Source organism: Trifolium pratense, linkage group LG3 (assembly GCF_020283565.1).
Source record: "Trifolium pratense cultivar HEN17-A07 linkage group LG3, ARS_RC_1.1, whole genome shotgun sequence".
NCBI lineage: Eukaryota > Viridiplantae > Streptophyta > Magnoliopsida > Fabales > Fabaceae > Trifolium > Trifolium pratense.
Window position 1 is genome coordinate 21987911 of NC_060061.1, and position 18318 is coordinate 22006228.

Genomic DNA, 18318 nt, shown 5'->3' on the forward strand with positions numbered 1-18318 from the left:
TTCAAAGTTCAAAGGCATAGGCATATCCTGAACAGGAAAAAAATCAAGGTTCTTTGTGAAGTTTGTCCTAAGATCATGATAGTACAATACTAGAACTGCAATAAATCTAAAACTGAATCAAATACTGACGTATATCAACAATGAAGTTTACTACCAGTATTAGCATGTCTTCTGGTATCATAAAACCATAAAGCGAATATTTTCTGTAACTGCATATTGGCATCCTTAATACTCTGACTACAAATTCCTTCAAATAACAGGGGAAAAAACAAGTACCCCGAATGCCCACAAAACCTAACTTTGAGATCTGTGTTCTTCAAATCATGACACAGTAGAACTTCAGTCTGCACGAGAGCCACCGCTGCTACTTCCATAAGATTTTTTGCCACCGTACTTCTGCAATAAGTTAAAACAGATAGACTATTACTTTCATGCAAATGATACAAACCAAGCAACTCTTGCTTCTGCTGTTCTTCTAGTGAACAAACATCTAACAGGGTAAATGATCAAAGGCAATATAAGCATTAAAAGTAAACACCTGTTTTCCCAAACTGAATGGAATATATCTGTATTTGATCATGTGTGCGATTTGGCGCCTCATTGTCAGGACAAACAGAACAACCCAGTAACAGAGTAATATTGGCCAGAAGACAGGAACATCAAATACAGAAAAGAAAGTCATCAAGAATGCTATGCAGAAAGCCTTTGTGAAAGAATACCTGCAGCCCCATGATAAAAATAATAATAATAAGAATTCAAACTGTTATCTTCACTCATACATAAATGGAGATGCCTTCAAAATGTTCTCAAACTAAAACATGTTGGCTTCAGGAAAAATTATAAAAGATTGCACATTATAGCACCACCCTCTTTCAGGGACTCTGACTTAATAAATCAACTCATACCATGAAAGTCACTAAATCTGAAGTTGTTTCAGTCATGCCACAACATCTAATACTGGCTCAAACAAAATTTGTTCCAAAAAATTTGGTTTTCAATAACTGACTGTAATTAGATTATCCACCTATGGCATGTAAGAACTTCCCCTTATAGATTTTAGTCTTTTAAATTCTTAAAACTGATTGTTTTAGAATTTGTGAAATATTACAAGGAAACCACAGGACAACCAAGTAAAACTTGTTCAATTTCAAAATAAAAGGCTTCAGAAGATACAGTTGAACAAAGTAAAGAAAAGAAATTTCCGACCACAATTTTTGAATTATGTAATGATAAACCAACACGACCAAATTAAATTATTCAAGGGAATATGATACAGGTATGTTCATTAGATTTCAATATGACATATCAAACTCAAAATGCTTCTAAAATCACATTTTTAATAACTACTAATGACACAAGGATAACACAGTGACAGTTTGTTCAATGGGAAATAATGTGATTAGGAAAGTAAGGACCCGTTAACTTTTGATATCTTTGTTTCCATTTCCACTGGTAAAATTAGAAACATCTATAAAAAGGAAATAGATCATTTCCATGTAATTATCTGCTGCTACCTGCAGTGACTATCAGCTTGCATCCAAATGCAAGATGGTGATTAAACAATTATTCAATGTGGTTACATTGCGTGCAATGGCACCTAGGAGCAAGTGATTAACTGATTATTTTCTACCAATCAGAAAAACGATTTCTGGAAGATCAAATAGAAATACTGGGGATATATTTCTAGATAGTTATTACCTCCCACTTACACACAGCTTATACTATCAAATGGAATTCAGAAACAATAGAGTCAAATTAACATATAAAATGTTACAGCATGTCAAATTCACAGATATAAGGTCAGATAACCATCTAAGAGAGGCATTGATGCAGCAAGCCAGAAACTATATACAAGATCCCCAAAAATTTAATCAAATCCTTCTTTATAAATAAAGTACAATTTCAAAATGATTAATCAAAGCTTCCTTATAAATAAACATGATTTAAAATGTGAAAACAAAACTAAGCAGCAAAAATGTAGTGTTATTATGGAATCTAAAATTACCAGAACTTAAACTCAGGAAGCCGACGAATGAACGGCTTGAACTCATCAGATCCTTTAGTTGGTAGCAAAGGTCCTCCCTCAGAAGGCTCAAGTTCAGGATCAACCAAAGGTGACAGAAACCCAATCAACAGATTCAGCATGTAGATTCCCAATCCATAAGACACAATGTAAAATCCTTGAATATAAAAAACCCTTAAAACATATATCGAAGCAATGACAAAAGTTCCAATCCATCTATACGTCGAGTGCGGAGTAGATTTATCCAAATAATGCTGAAATAGCTTCGAAAATTCCTGAACCCATTGGTTCACAGGTGGTCCAGCAGCAGCAGTAGCAGAGGCACTGCTGCCTCCAGTTCCCTCCATTCAATTCACAATCTGTACAAAAATAAAATTAACCAAACTATATAAACTACCAGTTCATTCATAAATCTGGCTTATCATATCATCATATCATAACCCTAAATTACTCACATTAAAATTAAATTAAAATCATATAAATACACACACCTACGAATATCAAACTATGAATATTAAAACTAACTAACATTTGTTGAGTTGAACGATGAAAAATTGCAGAAAATAAGAACAAATAATGTTGATAAATTAGAATTTGACGATCTAATAATCTTGATACATATTTATTCAAAGTAACGAGTATAATAACGAAAGAAAGTGAATCCAGTGTTATCTTGATGATTTCCGATGAGGTATAAATCAAGATCTAGGGTTGAAAAAGTGAAAAAATGAGAATCGGAAAACCCTAACATCTTGGAAATAAGAATGGAAACGCGGAGAAAGAAAAGCGAGGAGGAAGAGAGGATTGGAGAGGCGGAGAAGAAGAAGAGCTGACCTGCGACGACGGATCGGAGCTGGAGATGGAAGAGGATTGAACTGACGGAAGAAGGTGGAAGAAGCGAAGGGTTAGCACTAAGCAGTTGATACGATAGATCTACAAGGAGATGCGAATATTTGTGTGTGCGTTTTTTTCTCTTCTATTTTTTTTGCTTCATTTTTTTTATCGTGTGTCGTTTTTATATTTTTGTTGTGATTGAGTTGCGTGCCGAGACTTTGAACGGCAGATATATCGTCTGTCGCGTGACCAACTGTTGCCACTTAGTACTAGTTATTTTTTTTTTTTTTTTCAGGAGTTACTATTAGTTACTACTCTCTTCGGTCACTATTATTATAATAAAAAAAAATTAGATTTTATTGAAAAATTGATGTATCTCCGACTTATCTATACATCTTCTATCTATATCTATATCTATACATCTATTCTATATACATAATATAAAGGGGATATTTCAATTTGGTGTGGATTTTTATTATTTCCACATTTATCCTCTCATAAATGGTGTTGACTTTTCTTAATGACAACATTACCCTTCAAAACTAAATATAATAATATAATAATAATATAATACATAATATAAAGGGAATATTCCAATTTGGTGTGGATTTTTATTATTTCCACATTTACCCTCTCATATATGGTGTTGATTTTTCTTAATGACAACATTACCCTTCAAAACTAAATATAATAATATAATAATAATATAATACATAATATAAAGGGAATATTCCAATTTGGTGTGGATTTTTATTATTTCCACATTTACCCTCTCATATATGGTGTTGACTTTTCTTAATGACTATACATAATATAAAGGGAATATTCTAATTTGGTGTGGATTTTTATTATTTCCACATTTACCCTCTCATATATGGTGTTGATTTTTCTTAATGACAACATTACCCTTCAAAACTAAATATAATAATATAATAATAATATAATACATAATATAAAGGGAATATTCCAATTTGGTGTGGATTTTTATTATTTCCACATTTACCCTCTCATATATGGTGTTGATTTTTCTTAATGACAACATTACCCTTCAAATATAAAGGGATATTCCAATTTGGTGTGGATTTTTATTATTTCCACATTTACCCTCTCATATATGGTGTTGACTTTTCTTAATGACAACATTACCCTTCAAAACTAAATATATATATATATATACACATAATATAAAGGGGATATTCCAATTTGGTGTGGATTTTTATTATTTCCACATTTACCCTCTCATATATGGTGTTGACTTTTCTTAATGACAACATTACCCTTCAAAACTAAATATAATAATAATAATATAATAATCTATACATAATATAAAAGGGATATTCCAATTTGGTGTGGATTTTTATTATTTCCACATTTACCCTCTCATATATGGTGTTGACTTTTCTTAATGACTATACATAATATAAAGGGGATATTCCAATTTGGTGTGGATTTTTATTATTTCCACATTTACCCTCTCATATATGGTGTTGACTTTTCTTAATGACTATACATAATATAAAGGGGATATTCCAATTTGGTGTGGATTTTTATTATTTCCACATTTACCCTCTCATATATGGTGTTGACTTTTCTTAATGACTATACATAATATAAAGGGAATATTCTAATTTGGTGTGGATTTTTATTATTTCCACATTTACCCTCTCATATATGGTGTTGACTTTTCTTAATGACAACATTACCCTTCAAAACTAATTATAATAATATAATAATAAAAATAATATAATAATCTATATCTATACATCTATACATCTATACATAATATAAAGGGGATATTCCAATTTGATGTGGATTTTTATTATTTCCACATTTACCCTCTCATATATGGTGTTGACTTTTCTTAATGACAACATTACCCTTCAAAACTAAATATAATAATATAATAATAATAATAATAATAATAATATAATAATAATAAAGGGAAGTTTGTGCTGACTTTTTCTTTGGTCAATTTTGCTCTTTACTATCATTTGAAATAACACTTAATAATAATACCAACAATACTCTTAATTTTTTTTAGTAGCAACAAAAATATTTTATTAACAAACTCACAATAGAATAAGACATTTTTTTTTTTACATAAGTTAGACACAGGCAGGCGCGGCGCCTGGCTAGATCAGATACATCGGTTTTTCAATAACCTAAAAAGTAGTAATTTTTTGCTTAGTGATCGGAGGGAGTACCTATGATGCACGAGTACTCCATTTAAGGAAGAATACTAGTACCGGGTACATACCCATACCAGTATCGGGTACATACTCATATCTTAATTTATGCTCATACACGTACATTAATTTTTATAAAAGTGTTTTACCCGCACCTAGATAACATAGTTTACTAGTCTCATTTTTTTGGTAATTTGGTAATAAAAAATTGGTTACATACTTTAAAATATAGAAGTGGAGTTATGAATAGGGGTGTACGTGGGCCGGATTGGGTTGAGTTTGGCCAAAACCAAAACCCAAACCACATATGGTACTCCGGGTTGGGTTTAGTAAAATAACAACCCGTTATAACATTGGGCCGGGTTGGGTAAATCCACTAATTTTCGGGTTGGATTGGGTTGGGTTGTGGGTTACCCAAATTATTTTTCTATTTTTTTTATTAAATATCTAAATATTGAATCGTCATATTTTCTCATAAAAAATAACTCAATCAATGTATCTTCTTAAAAAATAGGGTAACTTTTTTTCACTATAAAAAATAATCACCCATTTTTGTGTGTAAATCTACTAATTTACGGGCTGGATAGCGTGTTATCCAAATGATTTTTTTGCTTTTTTTAATATCAAATGACTAAACCATGAATCACTATATTTGTTTATGAAAATTATTCAAATTTTTTAAATTTTTAAAAAATAATGCGAAAAGTTATCATATTTGTTTATAAAAATTATTCAATCATTTTTATTTTCGTAAAAAATAGTATAACTCATTTTCAATATAAAAAATATTTAATAATCAAATGAAAAAATCTTTAGTATTTTCATAAAAAAATTTCAAGAAACATAGCACTAGTGGGTTAGTGGGTTTTTTGGGTTGGGTCCGGTTTTACCCGAAACCCAATTTTTTTAATGGGTTTTTCATTTTTGAAATCTATATCCACCCACTTGTCCGACCCAACCCACTTTTTTGGGTTGGGTTGGGTGGGTTTGACCGTTATGAATACCGACACTTTTAAAACAATAGCTCTTCTTGTAAAACAATAGCTCTTCTTGTTGTTACTAAAAAAAAAAAAGAGGATTTTATATGTTGTCAAAAAAAAAAAAAGAGGATTTTATATCTCTCTAGTCTAAAAAAATTTAAACTTTACACGGGTGAATTCAATCGTTATTTTTTTTTCTCAATCTAATACATCCCCTAAATTTCACTTATGTTGTTTCCATTATCAATCTAGGTTCTGTTTGGATTAATTTATTTTTGAGCTTATGCAAATAGTTTATGCAAATTTTTATGTATTATTATAAGCTTGTCAAGATAGTTTATGTGCTCTCCTACCCTAATTCTCTTTCTCTCCCACTGCCGTCGACACCAACTTTTTTGGTTGATTTTCTTGGTTTATCAATTAGATAGGGGTGGTTTAGGATCAATTTTGATCTGGAATCACCCCTCTTGATTGTTTTTTATGTCTTCTATTTAAATAAGTGATATTCACATACTTTTTACGTTTTATTCTAGTTTTCTCTTTTGTGATTTTTTCATCTGGTTTGTTTTAATCCCGCCTTAGTGCGGAGTCTTTGTTTTATTTTTCCCGTCTTAGTACGGTGTTTGTCCCGTCTTAGTACGGTGTTTATTTTTGTTCAGATTTACAGGTTTGTTTCGATCCCAATTCGGTGTAGATTCAATGACTTTAGCATCATCAACGTTGCAGATCCGGATGCATGATTATTCAGGACATTTGAAGTTTATCATATCAATTGCAGGCTTTGTCTTAGAAATTTGGCCGTTTTATGCTATTAACTCGGATGTTGTGAGCATGTTTGTAGATTCATCCTTATTAGTTTTTAGCGAAATTAAATTTGTAATGATTTCGATTGATGTATTTCCTATGAATTTGAAATGAATATGTTGTTTTTGAGTAAAAAAAAGATAGTTTATAATAAAGGGTCATGCTAAACGGTGCCCCCGTGGCACTTGTTAAGCATACTAAAAAAGGAAATAAATGGCAAAAGTAATGACGAGAGAAAATAACTTTATACATTTTAAAGCATTAAATGCACAATTTACGAGATAAAGTTTCCATATTGATATCCTTAACCAATGCCCTGTTTAGTATTTTCCTATAATAAAATAGCTTATAAAAATACAATTTTCACTAGTGTGAACTTAAGAAATAACATAAAACATAATTCATATTGCATAAACTGTTTGCATAAACTCAAAAATAAGCTAATCCAAACGGTGTCCTAATTTATTTTGAGACTTAAATTGACCACTCCGTCCTTCTTTTGTAGGAGATTAAATTGAGGTTGTCTTAAATGGAATGGGAGGTCTACTTTTTTTTTTGCTTACACCACCAGTTTAATCTGATTCGGGTGTCAGTTCTGGCATCAAGTGGTTCCAGTCCCTCCGATCGCAGTTACGGGGATCAAACAATGGTCATCCCTATCAAATTTAGCGTCAATCACCACTGAACCAACTAACTATTGGTAACGAGCGGTCCACATTGCCAACCGAGACATTCAACAAAAACAAGATGTCTTATCAAACAAAAAAAAATATAAAGAAAGTATTTTATTAATTATTATTTATTTATTTGTAAAGGGAACTTTAAAGTGGTCACAATAATTACGCGTAGGTTGAAACGTACGAGAAATGAAATAACCCAAACAAAATAGGGAAGAAAACGAGAACAGCCAATGGGAAGAATCGAAAAGTGTACACTGGTGGGTCCCACTGGGTCGATCCCGATTCTCCGATTCATGTGGCTATAAGGAAAAAGAGAATAGAAAGAACCAAAAACAAACACAGTACAAAATAATCAACGGTTAGATCTATTCCATACTCGCGGGACCAGCACTTCACTCTCACATCTAACCGTTGATTTCAAGCAGTAGTAACACACTTCACAGTTTTCAGTTTCACTCTTCTATAAGCTTTTTCTTTTCTTCTTCATTCATTCGTTCATTCATTTTCAACTTTTCAATACTTCGATCTTCTTCGTCTTCAAAGGTAAATTTCAATCTTCTTTTCGATTTTCGAACTATTTTTGGTTGAATTTCATGCAAGTTTGATTTGTTTTTAGCATAGATTTATACATTTTTTGTTGAATTTAATCACACTGAAATGAATTTGATTTGAAATTAGTTTCAAAAAGCATAATCAGTGATGTATATTCTATGATTTAGTAGTTAATTATGTGTTAGGTAGGTTAGAAACTTCGAATATGATAGTGTTTGGTACTATTTGTGATCTAGTTTTGCTTGTTTATCTGCATCTGCATGTGATGGTTTTTCAATGGAGTCTAATTCAATGTCTTGAAATGAAAATCTAGGTTTTGAATATTCAATGTTTGAGTTGACTATGTTGTCAGGTCAAAGACTCAAAACAGTGGTGTGTTGTTGTTGTTGTTGTGGTGGTGGTGGTGGTGGAGGGAAATAGGTGAGTGATGATGCCTAATGAGATTGCTGCTCGTGTATATCGTGATGGTGAGAGAGTTGATGCTAATGCAATGCATGGTTATGGTTATCTATCACCATGGATGGCTCATTGGAAGCACACAACAAGTTACAAGTCAGCAACAAACCCTGTTTGTAATGGTTTGAGTGTTGGATGTGAGGTTAAAGTTGTGAAAGGAGATAGTGATGTTGAGCGGTGTGATTTACTTGGTGGGTCTGATGCTGGATCAGATAGTTCTATGCATACTGGGGCTACTAGGGTTGGATTTGTTGATGAGGGGGAGACTGGAAAATCGAAGAAAGTAAGTTTTGGTTCGAAACCATTTCTTATATCCAGTCTTTCTCAAAACTTAAATGGAAGATCACCTTTTCAGAGAGAAGATAAGAGTGTTTTCCGCGGGGAAGAGGGAAAATCTGGAACAAAATCCTGTTCTGGACATGAAAATGTTTCTTTCAACAGAGCTGGGAGTCACTTGTCATTGACATCTTCACAAGCTGCTCCTCCTAAAATAGAAACTTCAGTAAAAGAGTGTCAACTATTGTCTCAAGGAGTGCCGGTGAAATCCATGTTTACTGCTGAACTGAAGAACTTAGCTCTTTCAACATCAGTGCAGAACAACTTGGTAAAATCAGCTTCGGACATAGTACCAACAAATGGACGTGACAAAGGAAAATCTGTGATGGCCGAAATCGTAGGTGGACCGCGCGAAGTATATCCGTCGAGCTACAATTCAGCTTCCCAAGAGCATTACACAAGCACTAAATATCATAGTTATTCTTCTCTTTGTGTCCCTGAGAAGCAGATGAGTAGTCTGTTAGACCCTCGAAGATCTTCCCTATCTAGATTGATGGGAGGCAGTTTTGCTCGTATTCCGCAAGATCCAATAGCTGATGATGATGGACTCTATGTTGTTCGTAGTCAGCACCACAAGATTCAAAATTTAATTGCTAATCCGAACATTACAAACCAGACTGCACTCTCGGAACCAGCTAAACCACAAAAATTTTACGGCGTAAGCTCTTCGGTAGCCCGAGTGCCACATTCTGTTTATGGTGTGAAGGCTGCAAAGATTTACACCAATTTAGATTCAGTAGAAGAATTATCAAGAGGTCATCCCAATATTTCCCAGACCACACATCGTTTTCTGATGTCAAAAAATACGGATGTTAATTTATTTGACAAAAGTCAGTTCTTTAGAGACTCAATGGCATCTACCAAATTCAAAGGAAATAATTTCAATGAGACCCTTGATTTATCTCTGACTCCACCTGCTAGTGACCATACTGTGGACTGTCTGAAGCTGGAAACTCTAGGTAGCTCAAGAAAGAGGGAAAAAAAGGAACATATCCACAACTTCAGATGTCCGACAAGCCTGATGAATGATTCATCTTCTGAACCCAACGCTATGGACATTGATACTTTACATGAGAATAATCTTCCAGGTATATATGCACACTGCAAAAGGACATACCATATAACGCTATCCATGCTATCCTTAATGCTCTGTTTATAAAAACTTTTCAGATATACTGAGTTTGATTAATACTTTCATAATGTTTAATATTCCATAATTTTCAGTTAAGTTAATTGTAGTTTTATTATTTGGAAAATGAAATGGTCTGCAAGTTTGACGGTTTTAATGTTGTTTTCGGGAACTGATGGTACTGCTTCCTGCCTATTGCAGGTGAAGTTCCATTGCTATCAAATAAGGTAATGTTTCTCATGTTTGATCTTCTTGATACCTTGCCATTTAATTTTCCATTGGCACCCTTGCTTAAGCATTTAAACGATTTTCAATATTATTATTATAATTATTATCTGGTTCTTGACACTGTATACTCTTAATCTGGCTTTTTGGAAACGTAATTTTTTTATACATTCCTGTTGATTATGGTGAGTGTTATATGACACTACATAGAATTAGAAATGCGACTAATTTTAACGACAATGTTTCTTCATACCTAGACAGAAACACACACATAATTAGTTCTTTAATTTGATAACTTGATTACCTCAAGAGTTTTCTTACGGCAATCATATCCTGCCTCATTAAATCAGATACTATTCTAAACTTTGAGAGGTAAATCAGGCAGGCATGAATGATCAAAATTTGAATTTTGCAGTGCTCCAAGGATAGTCAAAACTCGTTCACATCTCAAGGTGCAACAATTTCGGCTAGAGGAAAAAACATAGAGAAGTCCGTTAGTACAGTAGTCCCAGATATAAATGAAGAGCCTGGTGAGCTTTTCACTCCGGTAAGTCCCATGGTTGACTGGGAGACTAGCCCATCAAGAACTCATAGCCTTGATGTGGACCAACTTTTTTCTCACGCAAAAGGCCATGCAAGGTCAAAATCTAGCAGCAGTTCTTTGGGATCAGATCCAAGTACCAGATGGGTTAAAAGACTCAAGTTATGCACATTGAACTCTGCTCACGGTACCAAGAGTGAAAATATTGGAGAAACTTCACATGTAATATTAACTAATAAAACAAATATGGAAGCCGAAACAGTATATCATGTTGAAGGAGAGAGGGTACCAGATCCACCTCCGACAGTATTATCAAACGAGGAGTCCTCTTTTACCGAAGTGAAGGAAACAGTAGGAATTACACTTTCACATCCATGGATTCAGAGGTGGAGTCATAATCGGGCTGCATGTTCCAAAAAGAGGCATGAATCAACAGAGCATCGCGATCCTAAGTCTTCAAACACCGTGCCAGAAGAGTTTAAGAACAAGCAGTTTCCAAGCATTGCTGCTATGGCCCTGATGGGAAAGGCAATGAATTGTTTTAATCCCTCTGAACTTACGAAAAAGGGTCCTGTGATAGTTTGGAATACGAAGAGAATTTGAAGTTTTTGGCCATTGGTGATATAAGTTTATGGCGGGGGGGATCCATGAGATTAATTTAAGGAATATATATGTCTGCATACTTTGCACTGAATGTTGCGTGGTGTAGTGAGTAATGCCGGATCATATCCCACAACCGGGAATTTTTTGCTTATCTTACTACCTTGACTCCTCAAATATGGATTCATCTAAACCAAATATGAATAGAGCAGCATCTAAATAAAGATATTATGTATGGGAATGTGAATGCCTTTTTCTTTTCTTTTCATGTAACATATATACTTATGCAATAAATTGTCTTCACCCTGGCTGGAAGAAATTTTCCTAGAGGGATTGAATCATTGAACCTTGCCTGGTACCGCCGCGTGTCATATTGCCACCAAGCTAAGCATATATCAAAGTTAATTTATAAGGTTTGGTAGGAGTTTCATGTAAGGTTATGATCCTTTTGGGGTGGATTTTTCTATCATGAACAATAGGCTTCCTCAATGTGAAGTTCAACAACTTTCAAGGTCAAAGCACTTTCAATATGTAAAATGTTGTGTGTAAAAAAGTGTTGCAACATGTGGTGGTATGTCCTAGTTATAAACAATTTTATTGTACTGTTGAGAGGATCCAAATACTATTTATTAAATGTGATTTTTGATGGATTTTATATTTATTGTTTATAAAATTTATTTGGTTAAATGGGAACTTGAATTAAAACTACTGGTTTTTGTGACTGATCCACTTATACTTTTTTTTTCCTCCATTCTCAGTCCCCACGTTGCAAGCACCAACAATTTGTTGCTGATTTGATTTTGAAACACAAAAGTGAATGCAACACATACACAAACATACAATTTGCATGTCTAGATCTATGTAGTTTTTTAGAGAATTGATTTTGCCATCTAAAAAGGATTAACAACACAGCTTATTGTCCGCTTGTCTTTCATTCATGTGTAATTATGTCATATTCATATAAAATATACCATGGAATTAATTTGTCCCAATAGAATATTTCAATTTTTTTTCGTTTTTTTGTTTTTGAAGCATCAATTGAATATTTTCATATTCCTAGAGAATATAACACTTATTGAGAATGGTATATGCATGCATCATACATATGATACAATATGTCATGTGGTCTAGCATTTCTTCTCTTTCTGTCCTCATTGGAATTCTCACAGGCCCTTGCCAATTCCAAACCTTACCAAAGATGGAATTAGGATCTCTTAGCAGGAGAATGAAGCAGAATATAACCCCAACTTAGAGAGTAAATTTTCCATCACCGGAGGAATGAAGCTAAGTTAATTGACATTTTTCAATTTAAATTTTATCATGTGTATGCCAAAAACTTATTTCATACTAGTTTATTGAATACTGTAACATTTAAACTTTTATTGTGTATTTTATATGATTATGAAATGACTTACAACCAATTGCAATGATATTCCACAAACACTATTTATTTATTTGCATATTGATTTTACAATACATTCACACTTTATTTATTCATTCTATTTTTACATGTAGTGGGAGGACGCCTTCTATTTTGCGAGCACCCCCGCACGCACACATACGCATTTAGCAAAATTCAAGGTGCTCCTTGGAATGTTTCTCCTGACAAGTGACAACCAGAACATGCCAGCCATTTATATGACAGTGCCATCTTCTATTGTGGCCTTCTCCATTACGATTGTGATTCCTGATCGGATGTAAAATCCATCTTCCGGTCTATCTCCTTCTTGAACACCCTACAAACAAAGTATTTGAATGGTAATATATAAGATAACTCGAGTTGATACTTATGCTTCGTTCAGGATGATCTTACACCAGAAAACTGCTAACTAACAAGATGGCATTAAATGTAACAGAAAGTTAAGGTAAAGGGAAGCTAGGCTCACATCTTTGTTCATGATGATGACATCTTTCCCAATCCTAGCATTCTTGTCAATTATACAATTCCTTCAATAAAGACAACAAGTAACAAATATCAATTGATGTTATGTTATGCTAATTATTAGCTTTTAAAACAACAGAATGAATTGGTTACCGGATGTATGTACCGCAGTAAGATTACCTGATTTTGCTGTTCCTTCCAATCCCAATCGGAACCTTTCCCTCTGCCAGCTCAGAAGCAATTTCAGATTCAGTTTGGTAATAGTCTGCTCCCATCATTATAGTGTCCTGTGAAAGATTGTTTTAAATGTTAGCAATATTATTCTTAAAATCGAGAGTTGAGCCTAATTCGACCCTACAAAACCGGCATGTAAGGTGGGGACTGCCCTCACTTTTAAACATATATTTAGACCGTCTCGCAGCCGATGTGAGACTCTTAACAATTATATTATATTATTGTAGCTTAGCTCCAAGTGTCCGTGAATGCGATTTGATCTGTGACATCAAGGTTTTGATGTTTCAGTGATCACTGCAACGGAGGCTACATTATCTGTGCATTAGACCTCAACTGTCCACATTACCAAGGACCGTGATGCGACCGCAATTTAAAACCTGGGTTCTAGCATATTCTCGGTCACGAAATCATTGTAGTTTACCTGGAGCTCAACGCTGTAATCCAATCGTGAACGTTCACCCACAATGGAATGTTGCACACTACATTCTCTTAGGAAACAGCCATGCGAGATTATTGCATCCACAATCTACAAGAACAACTCAAACATGGTAAGCAAGACATATGATGAAATGAAGAGGTAAAATCAAACTCTGAAGATAGATAGATAGATAGATAGATAGATAGATAGATAGATAGATAGATAGATAGATAGATAGATAGATAGATGATCATAGTCATACCCTGCATTTATCAATCTTTGTCGGTGGTAAGAATCCCGGAGATGTGAAAATGGGTGTCTTGGGATCATAAAATTTGAACATTGGACTCTGCAAGAGTAGCATATATAACAAATATTGTTAGTTTCATGATAGGAACTAATTGGCCAATATCTTGATTCTTGAACCTACCTCTTCAGTAAGAGCCATGTTAGCATCATAAAATGATTTTATTGTTCCAATATCTTCCCAATAGTCTCCGAAGAAAAATGCCTGAAAAAAAGGTGAAACAGATATCCAACTTGTATTGTTAGTACCTCCGAAAAGGAGTAATTATCAAAATATACATTCTAAAGGAGATATATATTTAGTGAAATTTTTCTTACTTGGACATTATGTTCCTTAACAGATGCTGGAATGATTTCAGATCCGAAGTCATTGGATGTGGGATACCTCCATTTCAGTAGCTTGAGTAAAACATCAGTCTTGAATACATAAACTCCCATAGATGCAATATATGGCGACCTTAATGCATCTTGGGGCGACAATCCGAAAAGAGAGGTATCTACTTGCTGCATAAAAGCAAAATGAATACATGACTATGTTGAGGACATATAAATATATTATGATCAAATTATTATGCTACAATGATAAATATATTGAACTTCATACATGTATAAGACTTACCATTGCTTTAAGATCACCTCCCTTAGGTTTCTCTGAAAATTGGACGATGCGACCTCTGCTATCTACCTTGACTAATCCATAATCCGATGCACGGCTAAAAAGCAGGCAAACAGAAATAAAACTTAGATAAAACTGTATTTTGATCAAACAAAGAAACATCTACAAACAGAAAAGATATTTAAAAGAAGACTGAACATAACATACCTGTCGCCTACGGCAGCACATGATACTGTAATATCTGCATTTCTGTCAATGTGACTCTGTTCATATATTACAAGATAATCAGAAAAAACTGAAAATGAAATGAAGAAATAAAATAATCCAACATATGAAACAAATAAGTTGAATACCTGCACAAGGTCCATGTAATCCATTCTGTATAGATGATCACCAGCCAAGATTACTACATTCTCAATGTTAGTGTTCTTGGCATCCTCAAAAACCCATGTAAATTGCCTCACAGCATCTGCTGTTCCTTGAAACCAATTCTTCCCAGCTTCTCCTGGTGTTTGAGTAGCCGCCAGAACCTATTGTATGTTTGGTTTCACGGTAGAAAGTAGCGTTCGCATTAGGTTGAGTTTTACATCAAACTTGATTTCGTAGTAAAAACATTCCAAAATAAACAGTTTCACTTGTAACTAATTCATATCAAATTAATTTTACAAAATCAATTACAGTTTCACCCTAACGCATACTACCCCATCCTTAATTATAAGTAAAAGCTTACTTTTCAAATTCATTGAATAACTAATGAATGTGGTCTATAGACAATCCATTGGTCAATAATTCTGGCCCAGGATAGACCAAATTCATCGGTTATTCAATGAATTTGAAAAGTAGATTTTTGCTTATAATTAAGACTGGAGAGAGTACCGAATATTCAAGTAGTCATCATTAATACAAACATGCCATTGGTCAACAATTCTAGCCCCGGCGTCCCCTCCTCTCAAAATATAATAGAATAATTCTAGTGGCTTATAGTAATGTGAAGTCAAGATCTCAAATTTTCCTTTCCTCAACATTTATTAGCAATTTTAAGCCCCACAAATATATCTTTACATTTTAAAAAAGCAACAACTAGATTTGATTAATATTAGCTTAACAATTTTATGAATATATGATTAGCAATTAGAAATTAGCAACCAATTCATTGATACAAACCTCAACATATCCATCCCCAAAGTTGATGCCATTTCCAAAATAAGTGCGAGCGATGTGACGGTTTAGTGATGCTGAGTTGAACTGTGTCAATACAAATATTTTGTTGATGCCACTGTTGATGCAGTTGCTCATTGGAATATCTATAAGCCTGTAACATCCACCAACAGGTACCTGAAGAATGTACACAATAGTACTATGTATCATTCATAATATAACAACTCCAAAATTTTGAGTCTTGCTTTATAATTCTAAAAAAAGTGAGGTTTCTTTAGTCAACAAAGACATTGATTCACTCACAGCAGGTGTAGCAGCTCTTTTGGTAAGAGGAAAAAGGTGAACACCAGGACCTCCTCCCAATATGATGGAAGCAACATTTTTAGGGTCAGCTTTTCTTCTCAAAAAAGATGGAACCTGAAAGGTCTGAAATTGACACACACAATAAGAATAGAAGAATCATTTATCAAATAATTACATAAAAAATTAGCTACAGAATCTATAAGGGCCTAAATCTTGGGGGTCATGTTGGTCAAGATCATAACAATTTAAAATTGTTTATTAAATTGCAGTCTGCAACAACAATTACAATTTACAACCAACCTCGTATAATTTAGTTTGTATCTAACTCAACCCTGACGAAACTAGAGAACTACCCATCACTTATAAATACACACCCTCACACGTCCAGGACTTGACATCTGGACATGACTTAAGTGGTCTGATAGCAGGTGACCGATCAACATTGAGTAGACTCTAATACTATTTTAAAATTTTGGTGTGAGTTTAACTCGACCCTTACAAAACAAAACCTGTTTGTAAGGTGAGAACTACCACCCACTTATAAACATTCTTTAAGTTTCATCGCATCCAACATGAGACTCTTTAACATAACCATAATCACAAATTTAAAACCATGATAGAAATGGATCCAATGACATAATTTAGCTTACCACAGTCTCATTGGCATTATTTGATGTAAGAACAGCAGATACAACACCAGGTTTGTGCTTCTTAACCCTTTCCTTAGTTCTCAAACTTATTCCCAACTGATCATTAATGATCCATGGACTATAATTCACACCCCCTTTGATTCTCTCACCTAGAAAACCATTATCTTGACGAAAAATATTGTCTTTCTTCAAATTTGCTATATGGGTATTAGCCTTAAAGTTCACACAAGTAGACACCATTTTGATGGTGATGGATCAAGAATTCAAGTTCTTGTAAAGAGCCAAACTCAAAAAAGTATACTTTGATTTGATTTCAATCTTCAAGAAAACAAAGTGAAGTAAACATTACATAAAAATTTTGTCACAAAAACTCAAAGTGACACTAAAAAAATACTAGTAGTAATGAAGCAATGAATGGAAATAAAAAAAAAAAAAAAACTTACTTTGAGTAACCTCACAATGAAGTAGGAATATGAAAAGCAACAATACCAAGCAAACTATAGTATAAGAACTATATGTTATAAAAATAATTTGAGCTAAGTTTATGAGAATGAGATTTAGATTATTGGAAATGGGAACTTAAGGCCAAAAATGTGAGTGTGGAATGTGATCTAGCTAGTGAGTAGTGTTGTGACTTGTAGTTGCTTTTATTGGCTAGTGAGCCAGAGAGTGTTCACGAGAATGATGGGAAATATCTTATGGTTTTGGTTTGGTATATAACAATTTTCCAAAAACTATAGACAAGAATATGAATATAAAATAGTAGTACAAATTAATAATGTTGATTTGGTACTATAGTCTATGATATCATTTTTCATGGTCCATGTTTCTAGGCTCCTCCTTTTTTATACACGGAGAGTTGATATGAAACAAACACCTGTCAATTTCAGGCACTAGCAGTGTATTATTCCATCTCAAAATGTAAGAGAAAGTTAGTAAAACAAATTAATGAATTTTGTTATAAAATTGGACTAAATATATTAATATTTTTTTACAGTATTTTATTTTATATTTTGAGACGGAGTTAATATGTTTTTTTAATAACTCTTTTGTCGCACATTTTGATTAATTAAAGTGACATATAATTTTACGATGATTCGCAAGAGAATTTTAACTTAATACTTTAACTAGTATTTGAAGAAAAACTTATTTCTTTATTGACTATTTATCAAATATTTTTAGAAATTCGTCAGCAAGATCCTTTAAATATTATCTATTTAAATGATTTATTTTTTAAAAAAATTCTTTTGTTTTCAAGAGCATTATGTAGGCAATGTAAATCAAGTTCACATACTGAGTTTGAGCAAAGGAGAGAACACATGTACTGAATTTGGGAAGATGAAAGGATTTTGGACACAGATGAAAGGATTTTGGACACAATTGGAAAATTAATAATTTCAAGAGT

The 18318-nt window shown here is 33.4% G+C and overlaps 3 protein-coding genes across 5 annotated transcripts; 1 reads left to right on the forward strand and 2 right to left on the reverse strand.

Moving 5' to 3' along the window:
• On the reverse strand, positions 1-3057 carry LOC123916767 (protein RER1A-like). Its single transcript, XM_045968298.1, has 4 exons — positions 2858-3057; positions 2006-2382; positions 539-719; positions 1-396 (listed from the first exon to the last, which is right to left on the reverse strand). Exons 2-4 carry the CDS (start codon positions 2368-2370, stop codon positions 340-342), a joined length of 603 nt encoding a protein of 200 aa, XP_045824254.1. The 5' UTR covers positions 2371-2382; positions 2858-3057; the 3' UTR covers positions 1-339.
• Positions 3058-7659: 4602 nt separating this feature from the next.
• LOC123914004 lies at positions 7660-12001 on the forward strand. 2 transcript variants are annotated; one of them, XM_045964965.1, is made up of 4 exons: positions 7660-8050; positions 8373-9939; positions 10182-10207; positions 10621-12001. In XM_045964965.1, exons 2-4 carry the CDS (start codon positions 8487-8489, stop codon positions 11347-11349), a joined length of 2208 nt encoding a protein of 735 aa, XP_045820921.1. In that variant the 5' UTR covers positions 7660-8050; positions 8373-8486; the 3' UTR covers positions 11350-12001. The 2 variants fall into 2 exon arrangements, with proteins under 2 accessions (XP_045820921.1, XP_045820920.1); XM_045964964.1 differs by having other exon boundaries at positions 8412-9939.
• Positions 12002-12773: 772 nt separating this feature from the next.
• LOC123914005 (glucose-1-phosphate adenylyltransferase large subunit 1-like) lies at positions 12774-17805 on the reverse strand. Of its 2 annotated transcripts, XM_045964967.1 has the most exons (14): positions 17357-17805; positions 16914-17231; positions 16264-16386; positions 15967-16137; positions 15156-15332; positions 15010-15065; positions 14806-14899; positions 14505-14690; positions 14311-14391; positions 14143-14229; positions 13884-13988; positions 13409-13515; positions 13233-13293; positions 12774-13082 (listed from the first exon to the last, which is right to left on the reverse strand). In XM_045964967.1, the coding sequence occupies exons 2-14, from the start codon at positions 17151-17153 to the stop codon at positions 12981-12983; spliced, it is 1590 nt and encodes a 529-aa protein (XP_045820923.1). In that variant the 5' UTR covers positions 17154-17231; positions 17357-17805; the 3' UTR covers positions 12774-12980. The 2 variants fall into 2 exon arrangements, with proteins under 2 accessions (XP_045820923.1, XP_045820922.1); XM_045964966.1 differs by having other exon boundaries at positions 15010-15332; positions 17357-17735.
• Between the last annotated feature and the right edge of the window lie 513 nt (positions 17806-18318).